Source organism: Diaphorina citri, unplaced genomic scaffold, assembly GCF_000475195.1.
Source record: "Diaphorina citri unplaced genomic scaffold, Diaci psyllid genome assembly version 1.1 scaffold1436, whole genome shotgun sequence".
Classification (NCBI taxonomy): domain Eukaryota; kingdom Metazoa; phylum Arthropoda; class Insecta; order Hemiptera; family Psyllidae; genus Diaphorina; species Diaphorina citri.
The window spans coordinates 44686-65619 of NW_007378862.1; the positions used below are offsets into that span (position 1 = coordinate 44686).

At 38.8% G+C, this 20934-nt stretch overlaps 1 protein-coding gene across 3 annotated transcripts in view; it reads right to left on the reverse strand.

The window, feature by feature from the left end:
- Positions 1 to 20934, reverse strand: part of LOC103515883 (guanine nucleotide-binding protein G(I)/G(S)/G(T) subunit beta-1) — a 37452-nt gene that overhangs the window by 10256 nt on the left and 6262 nt on the right. For 2 of the 3 annotated variants that reach the window (XM_008480824.3, XM_008480826.3), the window contains exon 2: positions 3670 to 3758. In XM_008480824.3, coding sequence (XP_008479046.1) covers positions 3670 to 3726 — 57 coding nt within the window. In that variant the 5' untranslated portion in view covers positions 3727 to 3758. Of the gene's footprint in view, positions 1 to 3669; positions 3759 to 17610; positions 18303 to 20934 lie in introns of those variants that run through there. The other variant, XM_008480825.3, reaches the window with a different exon arrangement.

Below are 20934 nucleotides of genomic sequence, written 5' to 3' on the forward strand. Positions count from 1 at the left end.
AAGGTTTTGTCTTCTACGTAACCCTGCATTTGTGAAAGTTCTTGTGCTTCACCTAACCCTACAGTAACAACAGTCACTGCTCATTTGTGAAACCAACCTCAGCAGTAGGCGCGGTGGACTGGGGGTTGGTGATTCGAGTCCAAGTGAGTCATAAAATTTAGCGTAGTGTATTAAGCAGGGAAAGACATTTGTGACAAAAGCATTCATGCTTTACCACAATTAAAATTCCTTTAGTTTTTGTGTTGTACCTAACCTATATTTGTGAAAGTTTTTGACTTTTCGCCTATTCATTTCAAAATACGCCCAACAGTCTACAGTTTCACGTTGTGAGACATTTTGAGTTTCTGCGCAAGAACTGTATGCAAAACGCCCAAGATCTCAAATAAAATACCCAAGCAAAGTTATGTAGAGTTGTAGAGTAAAAGTAATCAAACTCACTGGAAAAGGCTAGACTGAGCATTCAGAAAGAGATGTCCGGGTACATTATTTCATGTTCAAATTCAAAACTTGTTCAGCTGATTTGGCACAAAATTTTGAACTTACAGTGTCTGTATTTCGAGGTTACATGTTGACATTTTTTAGGCTTTTTTCCTTATCCTTAATCCCAATCCTTATCCTTAAACTGACTGGGTTCCGAAACTCTAAGACGGAACCATACATATATCAAGAAGCTCGACAGTTTACACTTATATAGCACTCCAACAGCCTAAATCAGGGAAAATTACCCAAGAATAGAGTTCTTCCACCCTAACTTATGGCACCCTAATTTGTTTCTCAGTGTAGCCATGGGACTTATTCAATCCATAAGAGGGGTAGGTACTTACCTAGAGTCGGAGCCCAACATAAAACGTCGCCCATGAACCAACAGAGAGTCAACCTTTGTAAACCCGAGGGTAAGTGCTCCGTTTGCATTAAGGAGCGCGGTAGCGCGCGGTAGCGCTCCGCCCCACCAAGTCAAGAAAGTTTGACCGCGCTACTAGAGATATTATACGCGACAGGGAAAGTATACCAACTACAACTATCAATATCTATACAGAGTACTTGGCAAGTACACCATCGGTGAATGACTTGATGGAATGCAGGACCTACTGCTGGACCTTGCCTGAGGCAATTATTTGACATGACGCGAACCAGAGTACATCGGACAACTTGCTTGACATCAACCAAGACAGGTTATCGGTTATCGTCTAAGTATTACTTATATTGGGTTATAGTCGTTATAGAGCACCGATCATTTTAATGTAATAGAGCAGAACAGGGACAGCTGCACGAAGTAGTTAGCCCAATACAGTGAATTTTTCGAAAAAGATTTTCAGAAAAGACAAAATAAAGTTATACATTTTAAAGACAACATAGCCTAACCCAACTGGCTTTCTTTGGCAAGACTAAAAAGCCATATGTGGATAATCCAGGAAAAAGCCATTTGACTTGGTCATTTTGGGATATTTTAACGATATGGCATATTTACATTCAAGCAAGACTGAAAGTCACTTGGCATATCCACAAAAGTCTTGATATATTTGGCCTGTTTGGGCGAGGTGCTGAGGCATCGTATAACGGCTTCAATAGGGTAGAAGTTTTCTCATTGGTAAAGGCGAAAGAAAATGAGAAACTGAACTCAAAAATGAAACACAGGTTGTTACTTAAAAGGACCATCGAAATCAATAGGAGACCAAGTTCGTAGAATCCACAGATGAAGACAAAAATAGGAACACAGAGACGAGAAGAGACATCATCAACAACAAAAAAGAAAGAGAAAACGTACACAAGAAAAACGCCAGAGAGATGAGAGCAATAACGGAGAGAGAAAAAATAATAGGAAGCGAGGAAAGTAGACGCAGGAGAGAAGGGAAGAGAGGAAGAGACAGGAGAAATAAGCAGAGGGAAAGGGGAAACTAGGAGGCACAGGGGGTGCAGAAAATCAATAGAATTATTTCAACCCACTGCTCAGCCACTTGTTACCCAACATTCACATTACAAGCAAACTACTCTGTGTTCGTCAAGTCAAGAACAGAAACTGGATCCTTTTTGGACAAATCTATGAAAAAACAAGTCCATTTCTTTAGGTTTCTTACACTTGCTTGACATCAACCAAGACAGGTTATCGGTTATCGTCTAAGTATTACTTATATATTGGGTTATAGTCGTTATAGAGCACGGGTCATTTTAATGTAATAGAGCAGAACAGGGACAGCTGCATGAAGTAGTTAGCCCAATACAGTGAATTTTTCGAAAAAGATTTTCAGAAAAGACCAAATAAAATTATATATTTTAAAGACAACATAACCTAACCCAACTGGCTTTCTTTGGCAAGACTAAAAAGCCATATGTGGATAATTCAGGAAAAAGCCATTTGACTTGGTCATTTTGGGATATTTTAGCGATATGGCATACTTATTTACATTCAAGCAAGACTGAAAGTCACTTGGCATATCCACAAAAGTCTTGATATATTTGGCCTGTTTGGGCGAGGCATCGTATAACGGCTTCAATAGGGTAGAAGTTTTCTCATTGGTAAAGGCGAAAGAAAATGAGAAACTGAACTCAAAAATGAAACACAGGTTGTTGAAAGGACCATCGAAATCAATAGGAGACCAAGTTCGTAGAATTCACAGATGAAGACAAAAATAGGAACACAGAGACGAGAAGAGACATCAACAACAACAAAAAAGAAAGAGAAAACGTACACAAGAAAAACGCCAGAGAGATGAGAGCAATAACGGAGAGAGAAAAAATAATAGGAAGCGAGGAAAGTAGACGCAAGAGAGAAGGGAAGAGAGGAAGAGACAGGAGAAATAAGCAGAGGGAAAGGGGAAAATAGGAGGCACAGGGGGTGCAGAAAATCAATAGAATTATTTCAACCCACTGCTCAGCCACTTGTTACCCAACATTCACATTACAAGCAAGGAGAGAAGGGAAGAGAGGAAGAGACAGGAGAAATAAGCAGAGGGAAAGGGGAAACTAGGAGGCACAGGGGGTGCAGAAAATCAATAGAATTATTTCAACCCACTGCTCAGCCACTTGTTACCCAACATTCACATTACAAGCAAACTACTCTGTGTTCGTCAAGTCAAGAACAGAAACTGGATCCTTTTTGGACAAATCTATGAAAAAACAAGTCCATTTCTTTAGGTTTCTTATAATAAACCCCCAATTTGGCATAGATTTGATATAAAATTCAAAACTAAGGAATGAATACAAGAATACGATTACAATAAGCTGCAACCAACTTTATTTAACATGGACAGGAAGAAATTTCAATTGTTAAACATGAATGCTGACCTTTCCCCGATCAATGCAAAATTTCGAGGTTGATCTTCGTTTTATTCAACTCGAGATCCCTGTTGGGCGTTTCTCTATTGGAATCAAATAACCCAATTATGACCAACTTTTACCGGGTCAATCGGTCAATTGACATAAAATTTAAACCTATGTATCTTGGATGGTAATGAGGATATGCTATCAACAGTTTGGACGTTTACTTTTGGCAATATCAAATAATCCAATTATGACCAACTTTTACCGGGTCAATTGACATAAAATTTAAACCTATGTATCTTGGATGGTAATGAGGATATGCTATCAACAGTTTGGACGTTTACTTTTGGCAATATACTTACCTGCTCGTATGGTAAGTACTATTCACCTTACAAATAACAATATACTTACTCGTATGGCATTTTTCAAAGTTTCCGCTTCCTGTCTCAGACTGTCCAATTCATTCATACTTGCTCAAGCGCTCTGCAAGCCGACAGGAGCTGAAATCAGACAAAAAACAATACGTGGTTAGTGAAACATTCAAGTATAAATCAAAAATCCAAGAGAGACACAGACTTGATAAAATGAATCTACATAGGTATGGTAAGTGATAAATAGCCAATGCTGATTTCCTGCCTTGAGTTCAGTAGGTAACTAGGTACCTACTACCTACTAGGCGGCAGTACATTATAATCATAATGTACAATATGTATAGGTGAGAGGAGTCTACGCTATCAAACCAATGCTATGAGTAAACAATACGTGGTTAGTGAAACATTCAAGTATAAATCAAAAATCCAAGAGAGACACAGACTTGATAAAATGAATCTACATAGGTAGTTACATAAAAGAAAATGTGTCAGTGTGAAATTCCGTTACTGACCCAAGAAACAAAGTTCCGGTCAAGCCCCTAGTTTTTTAGGTGCTTGTTTAACATGTTTGCCAAATTTCCAGAAAATCGGACAAACTGTTCAGTAGTAATGGAAACTGCTCAGTAGACAAAGATTTTTGAAACACGGCCCCAACAGAACCACCGAAGGCAATCTAATGAGAAAAAATTTCCTAAATAACTTCAGGACTTTTCCCAATCAACATAGGTATGCCAATTTATAAAAACCGAATGTCTGAGTTTCATATGTCACACCCGGTATTGGATGAAACAGTTATGTCGTTAGAAAGAGATCAGCACATCGATAAAGTCATGTGGAGTTTGCACAGATGTGTTAGGTACTTGCGGGTACAACAAAATCTGGATGAAGACTTTACCGAAGGTTCTCCAACCTCAGGCCAGATCGACGGCCGTCAATCGATGTGAAAATAATAAAAAGACAATTTTTTTCAGTCGAGTATGTGTGGACACAGATCAAGAGCTTATTTGGGAGACCTAGATTCGACCAGATTATTCAATGTCGTGTATTCGTGGTTTCAAATCACCAGACTTACACCCATATTTATGAACAAAATGCTGGCTCTTAAATTCGTGCTAAGCATAGTCTCAAGGCATTTGATTGGTCAATTTTGACTTGAGACTGATCTAAGAACGATCATTCTTGTTCATAAATACGAGTGTTAGTATTTTTTTCATAGTAAACCATCATCATTTGGATAATGCTAATGATCATGTCGGATGATATTAGCATTGATATTACAGCATTCTCTAACATGCTACTTCCGCCCGACATTAATTGATGGCAAAAAAGTACGAGAACATGGTGGGAGAGAGAAGGTGAAGATTAGACAAATGTCGATAGAAAGAGATAGCAAGCTGGGTTATGAACTCTGTCGGATGATATTAGCATTGATATTACAGCATTCTCTAACATGCTACTTCCGCCCGACATTAATTGATGGCAAAAAAGTACGAGAACATGGTGGGAGAGAGAAGGTGAAGATTAGACAAATGTCGATAGAAAGAGATAGCAAGCTGGGTTATGAACTCTATCGGATGATATTAGCATTGATATTACAGCATTCTCTAACATGCTACTTCCGCCCGACATTAATTGATGGCAAAAAAAGTACGAGAACATGGTGGGAGAGAGAGAAGGTGAAGATTAGACAAATGTCGATAGAAAGAGATAGCAAGCTGGGTTATGAACTCTGGTTTGAGATTGAGGTTCAAACGGTACCTACACACGAAACAATGTCTCCTCACTTGGTCTTTCGACAGATCGTTGCGTGTGAACGCCACATTCGCGCAAATTTCAGGTCTAACCGTGTGAAATTTGCGCAAATATCGCGTATTTTTTCAAAAGTACATAGTAATCCCGTAGCTAAATGAATGATGATCAATATTGAGAACAATGTCCGTATCACAGTTAAAGTCGTCTCCTCTAGGTAATCTAGCCGCTAGCCTAGATTGGTTTAAGCTTATCCAACTTTTAGGGCTATTTCCCCCTGCACCTAAGCCTCAGAGTGAGCTTTTTGTGTACGATTTACTAAGATACCTACCAGCCTAATAATCAGAAGGTCCGCTGGTAAAACGAGAGGTCATGGCGATAGGTATATTGACCTTGCATTGACGGCCCAATCCAAAAATTTAGCCATCGAGTCCAGAATCAACCAATCAACACATTCAAATCCATAATGATCATGAGAAGTATAGGTGTGATGACAATCACTCGAGATAAGGAAGAGTGCAAGATACTTCTTTTTTGTGCTTGGGTATTTCCTCAATAAAAAACTAAATAAGTAGACACTGCTTAGGAATGACCTGATTCAACTTGTACTACACGCCCAACGCCCTCAACCAAAACCGTGATCTTGTTTTTGAAACAATAGATGAATGATGGAAAGATAAAGTTCTTTGCTCAAATTCATAAAATTGATATCTTTCTATCGACTGTTTGAGTTTTAAGTTTGAATCACTGAGTCAATGAACCAACCTAGAAAAAGTCAGTGATAGTTTGCATTGGAACACCTCATTCCTGGATGTTTCCGAAGGATTTACCAAGCGTGTAGAATGAAGGGCGACTGTCAAGACGCGAACGGTGCCACTTTAAATTTTTAGGTACCTATTTATTTATCCGAGCATCATTAGCATTCCAAAAAATCGTTCTTCTTTTTTTCCGCCCAAATTTTCGTTTTTGTAATTCCGTGTTTTCATCACTTTTCTCCCTATCTCATTAGTCATCTTTTTTAGTTCCACGATTTCATGTATGTATGTGCATCGCAAACAACGCTAACACAATGCCCTTATAAAATTAATAAATTGTCTAATTAATAAATCCCACTACTGCACAGCTCAGAAGATATTAAAGATACTATGGGGGAACGTACAACTCCGGTAAAGCATGGGGTTATATCTAATTTGTCACAACGCCTCTGTCCACTATGAAATGTTACTTTCCCTAAACGCACTTTAGGCCGGGCTGAAAAATTCGCGGATTACTGAAGGGTAGAGCTATTAATCTTTAGCCAAAAGGTAATTCAGAACCGAAGCCAACTTGATAAGCCCCGATCTATGATCTCCAGGTCTACAGTCTCAGAAATACGTTAAGACCATTCATATGTATAAACACATCGAAGACTTCTACATATGTATAAGACATAACACAACGGTCTTCCTCACATAGATGAAAGCAAGTGTAGCAAGTGTTGATAACGTTTGGCCCGTGATCAATAGTTTACACACCCCTGAATATCTCAAACTCAGCTGTTCGGTCGAGTACGTAGATTTTTTAATACCCCTCCTTTCCTTCTTTCTCTCCCTCCTCCATACACAAGAGGACTGTACTTAGACAGCACAAATGACGTCACTGGTCAATCTAAACACTGAAAAGAAAGAGAAAAGAGTCAAATCTATAGAAAAAAAACTTGGGAATCCGTCCAATTTTTTATCAAAAGAGTAAAACCACATCTTTGCGTTCAGTGATCTCATAAATGGCTATGAAATTGATGATGAAAATTGCCAACGGGGCGGTGTGTAAGAAAAGCAGCTCCTTTGTCTTTCTTTTCAGATCGCTGAAGATGATCAACGTCGAGTCTGGCGTAAAAATGGACGGGTGACTGCATTTGTGATTGGTGCTACACTCCTGCAGTCAACAAATTTTTCGAACAATAAATGAGAATTCAAAACACTGTTCATTAGTTTGAGATGAGAATCAGCATTTTTATAATCCAGGAAGTGTTTGCTCATACTCATATTTTGTTGTATCGAGGTTTTTGGTTATTTTTTTATGGATCAAGTTGTCGACGGAGTTGTGACTGGAAAACCTGATATAGTTCTCACTCCTGCAGTCAACAAATTTTTCGAACAATAAATGAGAATTCAAAACACTGTTCATTAATTTGAGATGAGAATCAGCATTTTTATAATCCAGGAAGTGTTTGCTCATATTTTGTTGTATCGAGGTTTTTGGTTATTTTTTTATGGATCAAGTTGTCGACGGAGTTGTGACTGGAAAACCTGATATAGTTCGAGTTGTGGTGACACGGCGACTGGTGCTTAAGACACGTGACCTGTGTGTCACAAATGTGATAACAATGTTTATCGTGTGGTGAAATATTATACGGATTAAGGTATCTCACCACACGACCGAGTCACAACACCGCAATGACGTTAGTGCGATGAGACTATTGAGGAATTGAGGGATATTCATAGGAAATCTGTGCAGACTGTGAACATTATTCATGATAGAATGCTTGTAACTATGTATCTACCTTGCATCAATAAACTTACAAATAATCAAATATTTATGAGGAGGGTGAGGAATTTGGACAGGAGGACTGAAAAAGAAGGGGGAGCCTGGGGCCTTTACGTGAAATTTGATTTGAGTTCCATAATCCACCCGCAGGTGAGTTGCTAAATAATACACTCAAGTAGTTATTGCGGTTCTATGATTGGATTATCTCGGTATTCTCTCAACCTCGTGACTATGATGGAGCTCCTTACAAATAGGCGGGATCACTAACAGGGTGTCTACCAAAATGGAAAAATAAAATTCCCTGACTTTTCCCGGTTTTCCAGTCCAATTTTTCAAAATTTCCAGTCTTACGTTAAGACCATTCATATGTATAAACACATCGAAGACTTCTACATATGTATAAGACATAACACAACGGTCTTCCTCACATAGATGCTGGTTACTACACATCAGTATGCAACGTAGTAGACAGTGCAGACACGTTACTAATATTACTACCTAGGTATACGACAATTTTATGTAGCTTGCAGTCAAGTTTTTTATCATTTCTACTTGGCAAACCTCCCTGCCTTGACAAAAACTAATAACCTAGCACTTGTTTATCATTATCAGGACCCGGTATTATCACTGTAATGTTTATAATAATTCCCCGCAGTATATGTGTGTACTCGTGTAAGTCGAGTGGAGACTTTTAGCAGACAAGATTGTGTGATATTGATATAGGTAGGTAATGGGTATAGATACAGAAAACGTTTAAATAGTGAAATCAACGATTTAAACGATAAATTAACCTTTAAATTTCAAATATTTTGCTTCCTTAAAAAGGTAGGGTTTGCTAAAGTTCGCTCTTCAACCTGAACCACTTTTCTAACTTATTTACTTAAGGAGTTTTTTGGGGGGAATCTCTGAAGGGGTTTGCATGATTTTTTTAGGAACCAATATTCCGCAATTCAGCAAAAGATCTACAGGACCGTAATTAATTGATACTTGAAATTGCAATGTTCTAATGACCTCCAAATTTGACATGTGGCATAAAACAAAGAAGCACACTTGCTAGATATGGCAATATGGCATGACTAATAAGAATTGACTATTAGGTAGATTTTGACTGTTAAATCCATTTTCTAGGTCTTTTAGGTATAAAGATATACAAGTCACAAGAGTACTCGAAAATTCTAGCTAAGCCCTAAAACTTCAGTTGAGACTGTTGAGTAGCCAGCCTAGTTAGCTTGATTGGTGGCGTGTCTGCCTTGTAAGCGCTAGGCCGCGGGTTCGATTCGCCCGGGGTGGATTTTATCCTGATGGGATAATGTTCGTTCTCGGAACGGCTGGCTTTCTCCTATCCTGTCTTCCTTCTCTCTTCGATTTCGGGACGATAAGACCATAGCAGTTACAGTTCCCTCTGTCAAACCTCTTTAAAAAAAAAGACTGTTGAGAGTTGAAGAGCAGCTGTTGTAGTACAAAACTAGAAGACAGATGTTCAAGGAGCCTCATGCTATTACTGAAACTGCTCACGACTGTTCTCAGTTATTATCGAAACTGCTGCATAATTACTATCATGCTACCTCAACCTGCTAGTCTGGTTCAAGCAGCTACGTTTTGCTAAGCAACAAAACAAACGTAAAACCAACTCGGTCGAACAATGCATTGGGGTAATCTCGTTCGATTTTCCAATGAAGTGTTTTGGTTGGACTATTCTCATCAATTCTTATCGCCTGTTTTTCTTTGAAGTGTGCTCTGTGTTTTATCTACGGCTGTATTAATGGAAACCAGACCGAAACATAGGGTGGGTTTGTTGGGAGGTGGGTACAGGTGGGGGGTAAAACTCCAAAAGGGTACTTAAAGTGATACTGATATCCAGAATGCGATGAGACTATTGAGGAATTGAGGGATATTCATAGGAAATCTGTGAACATTATTCATGATAGAATGCTTGTAACTATGTATCTACCTTGCATCTATAAACTTACAAATAATCAAATATTTAAGTATGAGGAGGAGGGTGAGGAATTTGGACAGGAGGACTGAAAAGAAGGGGAGCCTGGGGCCTTTACGTGAAATTTGATTTGCGTTCCATAATCTATCCGCAGGTGAGAAATAATACACTCAAGTAGTTATTGCGGTTCTGTGATTGGATTATCCCGGTATTCTCTCAACCTCGTGACTATGATGGAGCTCCTTACAAATAGGCAGGATCACTAAAAGATCTACAGGACCGTAATTAATTGATACTTGAAATTGCAAGTCCATGATAAAGTAAGTCTAATTAATACGTAAGATTGAAATTGCAATGTTCTAATGACCTCCAAATTTGACATGTGGCATAAAACAAAGAAGCACACTTGCTAGATATGGCAATATGGCATGACTAATAAGAATTGACTATTAGGTAGATTTTGACTGTTAAATCCATTTTCTAGGTCTTTTAGGTATAAAGATATACAAGTCACAAGAGTACTCGAAAATTCTAGCTAAGCCCTAAAACTTTAGTTGAGACTGTTGAGAGTTGAAGAGCAGCTGTTGTAGCACAAAACTAGAAGACAGATGTTCAAGGAGTCTCATGCTATTACTGAAACACGACTGTTCTCAGTTATTATTGAAACTGCTGCATAATTACTATCATGCTACCTCAACCTGCTAGTCTGGTTCAAGCAGCTACGTTTTGCTAAGCAACAAAACAAACGTAAAACCAACTCTGTCGAACAATGCATTGGGGTAATCTCGTTCGATTTTCCAATGAAATGTTTTGGTTGGACTATTCTCAGCAATTCTTTTCGCCTGTTTTTCTTTGCTGAAGTGTGCTCTGTGTTTTATCTACGGCGGTATTAAAGGAAACCAGACCCGAAACATAGGGTGGGTTTGTTGGGAGGTGGGTACAGGTGGGGGGTAAAACTCCAAAAGGGTACTTAAAGTGATACTGATATCCAGATTGTAAGATAGTCCAACGGATGAGCTGTGAATGCTGTGAGTTTTCTTTGTAAATGTATGAAGCTCTTGAAGTTCACTAGTCACATTTGAGAATTTCATCAATTTTTCAGAAATGGACAGCATTACCTAACCAGAAAGGAACGATCCATAAGTGGAAGAGGAATTACCTTACGGGTGGTTCTTTGGCTGCTTAAAGCTATCCAAATATGACCAGTCTAAGATATAGGGACAAAGGAAACTGAGTTTTCATATTTAGGTCAATGTATGCCGCATTTAAAAGCGGTTCCATGTAAAGGCCAGAGATAACAAGTTCTCACTTCTAAACGATGGGCCACACTGTTAAGAGATTAGTTTAGACAAGGACAGACTAAGGATATGGACAAGGGCAGAGAGAGAGATGATATCCAGACTGTAAGATAGTCCAACGGATGAGCTGTGAATGCTGTGAGTTTTCTTTGTAAAAGTATGAAGCTCTTGAAGTTCACTAGTCACATTTGAGAATTTCATCAATTTTTCAGAAATGGACAGCATTAACCAGAAAGGAACGATCCATAAGTGGAAGAGGAATTACCTTATGGGTTATGAGTGGTTCTTGGCTGCTTAATGCTATCCAAATATGACCAGTCTAAGATATAGGGACAAAGGAAACTGAGTTTTCATATTTAGGTCAATGTATGCCGCATTTACAAGCGGTCCCATGTAAAGGCCAGAGATAACGAGCTCTCACTTCTAAACGATGGGCCACACTGTTAAGAGATTAGTTTAGACAAGGACAGACTAAGGATATGGACAAGGGCAGAGAGAGAGAAATGACAGCTTTCATCTCTATGTGGTACGTGAAGCATGTCAGACAGTTTAGTCATGTAAACAACTGAGCCTCATCTTTACAGGATGTTTCAGACAAGTGAGGTAACCGGGAACTAAATTCTGCAATAGGTATAAAATCAACAATAACACTAGAGCCTGAGTCTACTGACAGCTTTCATCTCTATGTGGTACGTGAAGCATGTCAGACAGTTTAGTCATGTAAACAACTGAGCCTCATCTATACAGGATGTTTCAGACAAGTGAGGTAACCGGGAACTAAATTCTGCAATAGGTATAAAATCAACAATAACACTAGAGCCTGAGTCTACACGTTCACATTGAACTGTTTAACTTTTGATGCTTAGAAACTCTAGGACTTGAATCTACACATATCTGTTGAAATGTCTGTTGGTCTTTAATGGTTGGAGAATATGCCCGAACAGTCTCTGAGCATGCACTTTTCAGAAAAGAGAACTAACATTTCAACATGAAAGTCTCGCATTCAAGTGCTGCAAAGGAAAAGATTATACAAACATCATTTCCAAGAAACAAAGACCTCTTTCTCCCAAGAAACCCCATGGTGGATTTCAAAAAACATTTCAACACACGAAGATGAAACTGCAGCGTGTGAAACAACATGTTGTCTTCATTCAAATTGGGCGTTAAGTGCTGCCTGTGATCAAATTGGAAAGGAAAAGATTCTACAAACATCATTTCCAAGAAACAAAGACCTCTTTCTCCCAAGAAACCATGGTGGATTTCAAAAAACATTTCAACACACGAAGATGAAACTGCAGCGTGTGAAACAACATGTTGTCTTCATTCAAATTGGGCGTGCAAATTGCTGCTTATTTTCGGAAAATCCATAACGAAAACGAATGTAAACAAACAAATAAATTCTCATTTATTGACATCTCGGGTTGGGCGATGTTTTCTGAACGCCCCGCCATAGCAAATTCCTACGGACTTGACTTGCGTCTTTTCTCACTTTAGCGGGGTAATGGGGTTGACCTGCTATACCTAAAGCCCTGCCTGTGAGGGAGTGAGGCATACGTATTACAACAAATAGGCAAATGAAATTGGATCCATTTTTCATCTACCTACCTGGCTGGGTACATATAAGTACGAACTTATAGGAACAGTGAACACGATAACCATTAAAGATGTTTCTGGTGTACTCATACCTAACCAACTATCATAACCATCACATTCTTTTGAGGGTAATGTGAATATTTTGGGGGTTTTAATCAGTATTACACTCTAAATATTCTAGATGCTAGTTGGTATTAAAAAGCCCTTCGCCTCCCCCCCCCCCCCCCCCTCCCACGAAACAATGTCTCCTCACTTGGTCTTTCGACAGATCGTTGCGTGTGAACGCCACATTCGCGCAAATTTCAGGTCTAACCGTGTGAAATTTGCGCAAATATCGCGTATTTTTTCAAAAGTACATAGTAATCCCGTAGCTAAATGAATGATGATCAATATTGAGAACAATGTCCGTATCACAGTTAAAGTCGTCTCCTCTAGGTAATCTAGTCAAACAATGTCTCCTAACTTGGTCTTTCGACAGATCTTTGCGTGTGAACGCCACATTCGCGCAAATTTCAGGTCTAACGGTGTGAAATTTGCGCAAATATCGCGTATTTTTTCAAGAGTACATAGTAATCCCGTAGCTAGTGAATGATGATCAATATTGAGATACAACAATATCCGTATCACCAGTTAAAGTCGTCTCCTCTAGGTAATCTAGCCGCTAGCCTAGATTGGTATAAGCTTATCCAACTTTTAGGGCTATTTCCCCCTGCACCTAAGCCTCAGAGTGAGCTTTTTGTGTACGATTTACTAAGATACCTACCAGCCTAATAATCAGAAGGTCCGCTGGTAAAACGAGAGGTCATGGCGATAGGTATATTGACCTTGCATTGACGGCCCAATCCAAAAATTTAGCCATCGAGTCCAGAATCAACCAATCAACACATTCAAATCCATAATGATCATGAGAAGTATAGGTGTGATGACAATCACTCGAGATAAGGAAGAGTGCAAGATACTTCTTTTTTGTGCTTGGGTATTTCCTCAATAAAAAACTAAATAAGTAGACACTGCTTAGGAATGACCTGATTCAACTTGTACTACACGCCCAACGCCCTCAACCAAAACCGTGATCTTGTTTTTGAAACAATAGATGAATGGAAAGATAAAGTTCTTTGCTCAAATTCATAAAATTGATATCTTTCTATCGACTGCTTGAGTTTTAAGTTTGAATCAAAGAGTCAATGGACCAACGTAGAAAAAGTCAGTGATAGTTTGAATTGGAACACCTCATTCCTGGATGTTCCAGAAGAAGAATTTACCAAGCGTGTAGAATGAAGGGCGACTGTCAAGACGCGAACGGTGCCACTTTAGATTTTTAGGTACCTATTTATTTATCCGAGCATCATTAGCATTCCAAAAAATCGTTCTTCTTTTTTTCACCCAAATTTTCGTTTTTGTAATTCCCCGTTTTCATCACTTCTCTCCCTATCTCATTAGTCATCTTTCTTAGTTCCACGATTTCATGTATGTATGTGCATCGCAAACAACGCTAACACAATGCCCTTATAAAATTAATAAATTGTCTAATTAATAAGGCGATATATCGATCTTGCATTGACGGCCCAATCCAAAAAATTAGCCATCGAGTGCAGAATCAACCAATCAACATATTCAAATCCATAATGATCATGAGAAAAGTAGGTGTAATGACAATCACTCGAGACGAGGAAGAGTGCAAAATACTTCTTTTTTGTGCTTGGGTATTTCCTCAATAAAAAACTAAATAAGTAGACACTGCTTAGGAATGACCTGATTAAACTCGTACTACACGCCCAACACCCTCAACCAAAACCGTGATCTTGTTTTTGAAACAATAGATGAATGATGGAAAGATAAAGTTCTTTGCTCAAATTCATAAAATTGATATCTTTCTATCGACTGTTTGAGTTTTAAGTTTGAATCACTGAGTCAATGAACCAACCTAGAAAAAGTCAGTGATAGTTTGCATTGGAACACCTCATTCCTGGATGTTTCCGAAGGATTTACCAAGCGTGTAGAATGAAGGGCGACTGTCAAGACGCGAACGGTGCCACTTTAAATTTTTAGGTACCTATTTATTTATCCGAGCATCATTAGCATTCCAAAAAATCGTTCTTCTTTTTTTCCGCCCAAATTTTCGTTTTTGTAATTCCGTGTTTTCATCACTTTTCTCCCTATCTCATTAGTCATCTTTTTTAGTTCCACGATTTCATGTATGTATGTGCATCGCAAACAACGCTAACACAATGCCCTTATAAAATTAATAAATTGTCTAATTAATAAATCCCACTACTGCACAGCTCAGAAGATATTAAAGATACTATGGGGGAACGTACAACTCCGGTAAAGCATGGGGTTATATCTAATTTGTCACAACGCCTCTGTCCACTATGAAATGTTACTTTCCCTAAACGCACTTTAGGCCGGGCTGAAAAATTCGCGGATTACTGAAGGGTAGAGCTATTAATCTTTAGCCAAAAGGTAATTCAGAACCGAAGCCAACTTGATAAGCCCCGATCTATGATCTCCAGGTCTACAGTCTCAAGTTGAAATACGGGCCGAATATATGTATAAACACATCGAAGACTTCTACATATATGTATAAGACATAACACAACGGTCTTCCTCACATAGATGAAAGCAAGTGTTGATAACGTTTGGCCCGTGATCAATAGTTTACACACCCCTGAATATCTCAAACTCAGCTGTTCGGTCGAGTACGTAGATTTTTTAGTACCCCTCCTTTCCTTCTTTCTCCCTACCTCTCCCCTCCCTCCTCCATACACAAGAGGACTGTACTTAGACAGCACAAATGACGTCACTGGTCAATCTAAACACTGAAAAGAAAGAGAAAAGATTCTCATTATCATGAATATCATGGTTCACTTTGCATCTTTGCAATCACCCAATATCTTCTATTTTCTCATAAGTGCGTAACTACAGTTTCATGAAATTGTCAGGAATAATGCACTTTGCTTTGTAGATGATGGTCTCCCCTGATGAAAATAGGGTCAATAAACCCGGCCATTTGGCCTTTAGGGCCGTGTTCCTGTATATGTACGAGTATATCGAAAAGTAGCTTTTATAATATGTAGAGCAGCGTACATGGTCAGGCCCATATAAAGTAGGTGAGATTTTGGTGTGTTGCAAAGTAAACTTTATAGTGTGTTGCATTTGCATAAAAGTTTATACATATTACATTGGATAGAGCTATGGCGAATATAATAGCGAACGGCATCGGCATAAGAACCATTGCTAACAAATCAGATTTTGAATATTCGGCCTGATTTCGTCCATTTAAACAGTGATGCAAAGAATGCTCATCTAACTCAATTAGCCAAATCAAAAGTTAATTTTTTAGTTGCCTGTATGTCCACAATTGAGTCTGGCACGCACGGCCAGTTTAGTCGACATCACCATTATATGAAATGGAAGGCGTCCTAGTCTAGACTACTGAAATTCCAACCCAAGTACCTCATATTCATTAGTCAAGTAATTTACCTTGATTAAATTCTTAGCAAGATGCTGGGCTGTTTGTTTACATCTCGTCATGTAGTACATCCTCAATCAGTGACGGACTAAAGACAAGTGGCTGTGTGAGTGATAGAGCTTCAGTAGCTTTATTGCTCTCCTCAATCTGGGAACCTTTTCAACCCGAAGGGCAGATGGTCGGAGTGAAAACAGAATCCAGCTCTGGAGAGACATAATCTATTTCACGAAGGAGCCTTTTTTTGGAGGGCCAGATTTTCAAAGCACCTCCAATATCATCACGTTATTGTGAAGGGTTTCTACAGAGGTGTTGTATTTTCCAAGCTACAAGTGTTTTTTAATGCACTTTTAGCTTGTAACTAAAACACCATACCTTTCAGGAAGAATAATATTTTGACGGAAGGATTGAAGACGCCAAGGTACTTGAGTCAAGCTCAAATTGAGTTACGGGCCATGAGTGTAACCCTGTATTTGCTAGCTGAAGACGCACTCTTGTGCTAAGTACATGCATAGATAGGTAATCGCATAGCAAATAACACGACAGCAGGGCATATAGGTATTTCATGCCATAGTCTCAAACTCCGTTCTAATGTTTTCATCAGGGGCCTCGGATGTTTGCTCTTCTATTTTTTTCCACAATCTCCACGGGCTACTGGGTATCACCATGGCTTAGAATGAGGAGACTCGGGTTCGATTTTACCATCGGGATGAAAAATTTAATTCTGATATGATTGCATGTTTGTAGTGCCTCCAGTGGCCGCCGGGAAAGGAGGAGGGAGGCTACAGAAAAACTCGTGAATAGACCAGGTTTTTCGAAATTGACTGATGCATTTTTCTAACACAATGTGTTTCCTTTCCTGACAATCCATCATTCATCAACTATCATGCTTGGAAGAAGTTATTGTCATCTCCAATAGGCAGGACCTGAGAGACCAGGGTGGAAATTTTGTATATCTTCCTGATATGATTGCATGTTTGTAGTGCCTCCAGTGGCCGCCGGGAAGGGATGAGGGAGGCTACAGAAAAACTTGAGAGACTATAGATTCTTCGGAATTGAGATCGAAACTAATACATTTTTCCAACACAATGTGATCCTCGACCCTATATTATTATCATAATATCATCAACTATCATGCTTAGAAGAAGTTATTGTCATCTCCAATAGGCAGGACCTGAGAGACCAGGGTGGAAATTTTGTATATCTTGATTTCTCAGTAAAATCGAGTGGAATGATAAATACAAAGGACACTATAACTGACTGGGCTTGAAGGCATAGGTAGATGGATGATAAAAGGTTTGGGTATAATAGAGGAAAGGCAGACCTTTCTGCCTTTACTCTAATTTCCTATGTATTAGAAGAGGAAATAGAAGAAGGAAGAAACAAAATAAACAGAAAATGGAAACATACTCATAAGAACTCCATTTCGATTGAAGTTCGGGGGATCCTAGAAGAGGTTTCGAAAGACGTCTTCAAATGACGGCAGCTTACATCAAGTAGACAGCATTTTGTTTCACAGCTCTTGACGATAGAAAGCACTCAATTATTAAAACTAGACTAATTATTATTTACAATTTAACAATGGAGAGTAATTTATAATTAAATTGAGAGGTTAGGTACTTTTACAATTTACTTTAGAGCCTTGACAAGCGGCTGAATAGGTTCTCTAATTTCTAAGGAACAATAAAACCCTGGTTTTTCGCAAGACTTTAAAATTCTTCAATTTATTTTCCTTTTAGATTTATTTAAATTATTTACATAAATTTTAAAAATATCATTTACTAGGTAAAATTAGAAATCTCCAGATATCTACTAAGAAATACTAGGTTATTATTTTACTTTTGATTCTGAATGAAATAATTAAAATTCTAAACTAAGCTTAATAGTAAAGTTTTAATTTACACTTTAAAAAGCTACGGAAAAGAACAGCCAATTTTTTCGGTAAATTATGTACAACTAGGGAGACACCAACACACTTAACACTTGGTATCACACAGCCAAACTTATATTGTCCGGTCAAGAGACTCGTAACACCATCACCATGGATCTCACTCCTACAATATGTAGGCCCGACAAGTGCAAAGGCATTCACAAACTAAAAATCCCAAAAAGGGTCGTCTTGCTAACCCACCCACCTACTCACTCACTCTCAAGATCTAAGAACATTCACATTGAAACACCCTGGCACTCCGTACCTACCAGTTCATATGTCTGCCACTCGGGCTCAGAACGTCTGAGGTCTGTCAGACAGTCAGAACGTGTGTGGCGGAAAAAGCTCGAGACCGCAGTCTGATGGTCTGAGCATGAGTGGCTGGCCATACACTGAACGGAAGCCCTTCTGTAGTTGGCTGGAATGGAAGAGCTCTCAGCAGTGAGAATTCTGTTAAGTAAGTACTGAATAAAGAACGCCTAAAAAAAGTGAACAAAAATGCAAAATAGGTAAATATACTCATGGTTGATTAACTGAACTTAAGTCTGATTAATTGAACTTGAGTAGGTTTATTTATAATTGCGACTTAAAATCTGTACTTCGAAGTAACAAACGGAAAATCCAACAGATTAAAATCATAAATAAGCATAAGATCATGTAGCTACCTACCTACCTGTTTCTGGAAATTAAAACCTCCCCTATAATAACAGGTCATTACCTACTTGTAGCAGTGCGCAGTACCTCTAGTATTTCGAACAGCTAGAACTACCTACTTCTGTACAAGCAGTAGCTAACTAAGTATCTACCTACTCATAGCGCGGCTCTAAGTAACTATGAGTACTTACTTCTACATACTTATGTTATGCCAGCACTAACTTGATTCTTTTCAAATTTCCTACTTCGGGTATTCCATTGCTCCGTTTACTTAATTTGCGACAAAAGATCAGGGGCTAATAAGAAGGGGTAGTGATAATATATGTCATTTCATTGAGCAAAAGTACTGGTTTTATTTATTGACTTGGAGAAAATGAGTGTTTGTTACATATGGCTTGGTCCAAACCTTTTTGAAGAGAAATAATTTCTTTTATTCTTTAAATTGCCTTGAACTACATTCTAATCTATGAACGATTTCTCAACCCGAATTTTACATTTACCTATTTCAGTATAGCGACATGAAAATTTACTACCATTATTTCAACGGTGGACATTTGTAAACACTCAGACAAATTAATACTTTTTCTTGTACAAACTTCAGCATTTCGTACAATCTCGTACAATTTCGCACTCGATTCACAATATTTTCTAAGTTCACACAAACACGACAGCAGCATAGAAGTACAACACAGACCATTTCTCTCTCTCTCCAGTACAACAGAGAAAACGGGAGAAAACAAGGAAAAGGAGAAAGGGGAGGGAGAAGGAGAGAGTGAGAATGATGAAAAGAGTGAGCGAGTGAAAAAAAGCTCAATGCTTCAGTGACGGACTAAAGACAAGTGGCTGTGTGAGTGATAGAGCTTCAGTAGCTTTATTGCTCTCCTCAATCTGGGAACCTTTTCAACCCGAAGGGCAAATGGTCGGAGTGAAAACAGATTCCAGCTCTGGAGAGACATAATCTATCTCACGAAGGAGCCTTTTCTTGGAGGGCCAGATTTTCAAAGCACCTCCAATATCATCACGTTATTCTGAAGGGTTTCTACAGAGGTGTTGTATTTTCCAAGCTACAAGTGTTTTTAATGCACTTTTAGCTTGTAACTAAAACACCTTTCAGGAAGAATAATATTTTGACGGAAGGATTGAGGACGTCAAGTGCTTGAGTCAAGCTCAAATTGAGTTACGGGCCATGAGTGTAACCCTGTATTTACTAGCTGAAGACGCACTCTTGTGCTAAGTACATGCATAGATAGGTAATCGCATAGCAAATAACACGACAGCAGGGCATATAGGTATTTCATGCCATAGTCTCAAACTCCGTTCTAATGTTTTCATCAGGGGCCTCGGATGTTTGCTCTTCTATTTTTTTCCACAATCTCCACGGGCTACTGGGTATCACCATGGCTTAGAATGAGGAGACTCGGGTTCGATTTTACCATCGGGATGAAAAATTTAATTCTGATATGATTGCATGTTTGTAGTGCCTCCAGTGGCCGCCGGGAAGGGGATGAGGAGCGACAGGAAAACTTGAGAACTATAGATGTCTATACGGATTGAGATCGAAGACTCGGCAATCTTTTTTCAAAACAATGTGATTCCTGACCGCTGATAGGTTAGTATACATAATCATACTCAACTATGCTATGCTTAGAAGAAGTTATTGCGATCTCCAATGAGCAGGACCTGAGAGACCAGGGTGGAAGATTGTATGATGTTGATTTCTCAGTAGAATCGGGGTGGAATGAATAAATACCAAAGGACCACTATACACTGACTGGGCTTGAACGCATAGGTAGGATGGAGGATACAAAGTTGGGTATGAATAGAGGAAAGGCAGGACGCGTCGCCTTGTTACTCTAATTTCCTATGTATTTAGAGGGAAAGAGAAGAAGAACGAAACAGAAATTAAACAGAATTAATGGGAAAATGCGACGTACTCATAAGAAACTCCAGTTGAGTGAATTCGGGGGATCACTAGATCAGACGGTGTGCGAAGAGACGTCTATTCAAAGAGCGGCGCACTTACATCAGAGTAGAACAGCATTTTGTTTCAAGCCTGGACGAGTAGAAAGCACGCCAATTATTAAAACGTAGCGACGTAAGTATTATTTACAATTCGCACAAACAATGGAGTAGATTTATAAGGTAAAGGA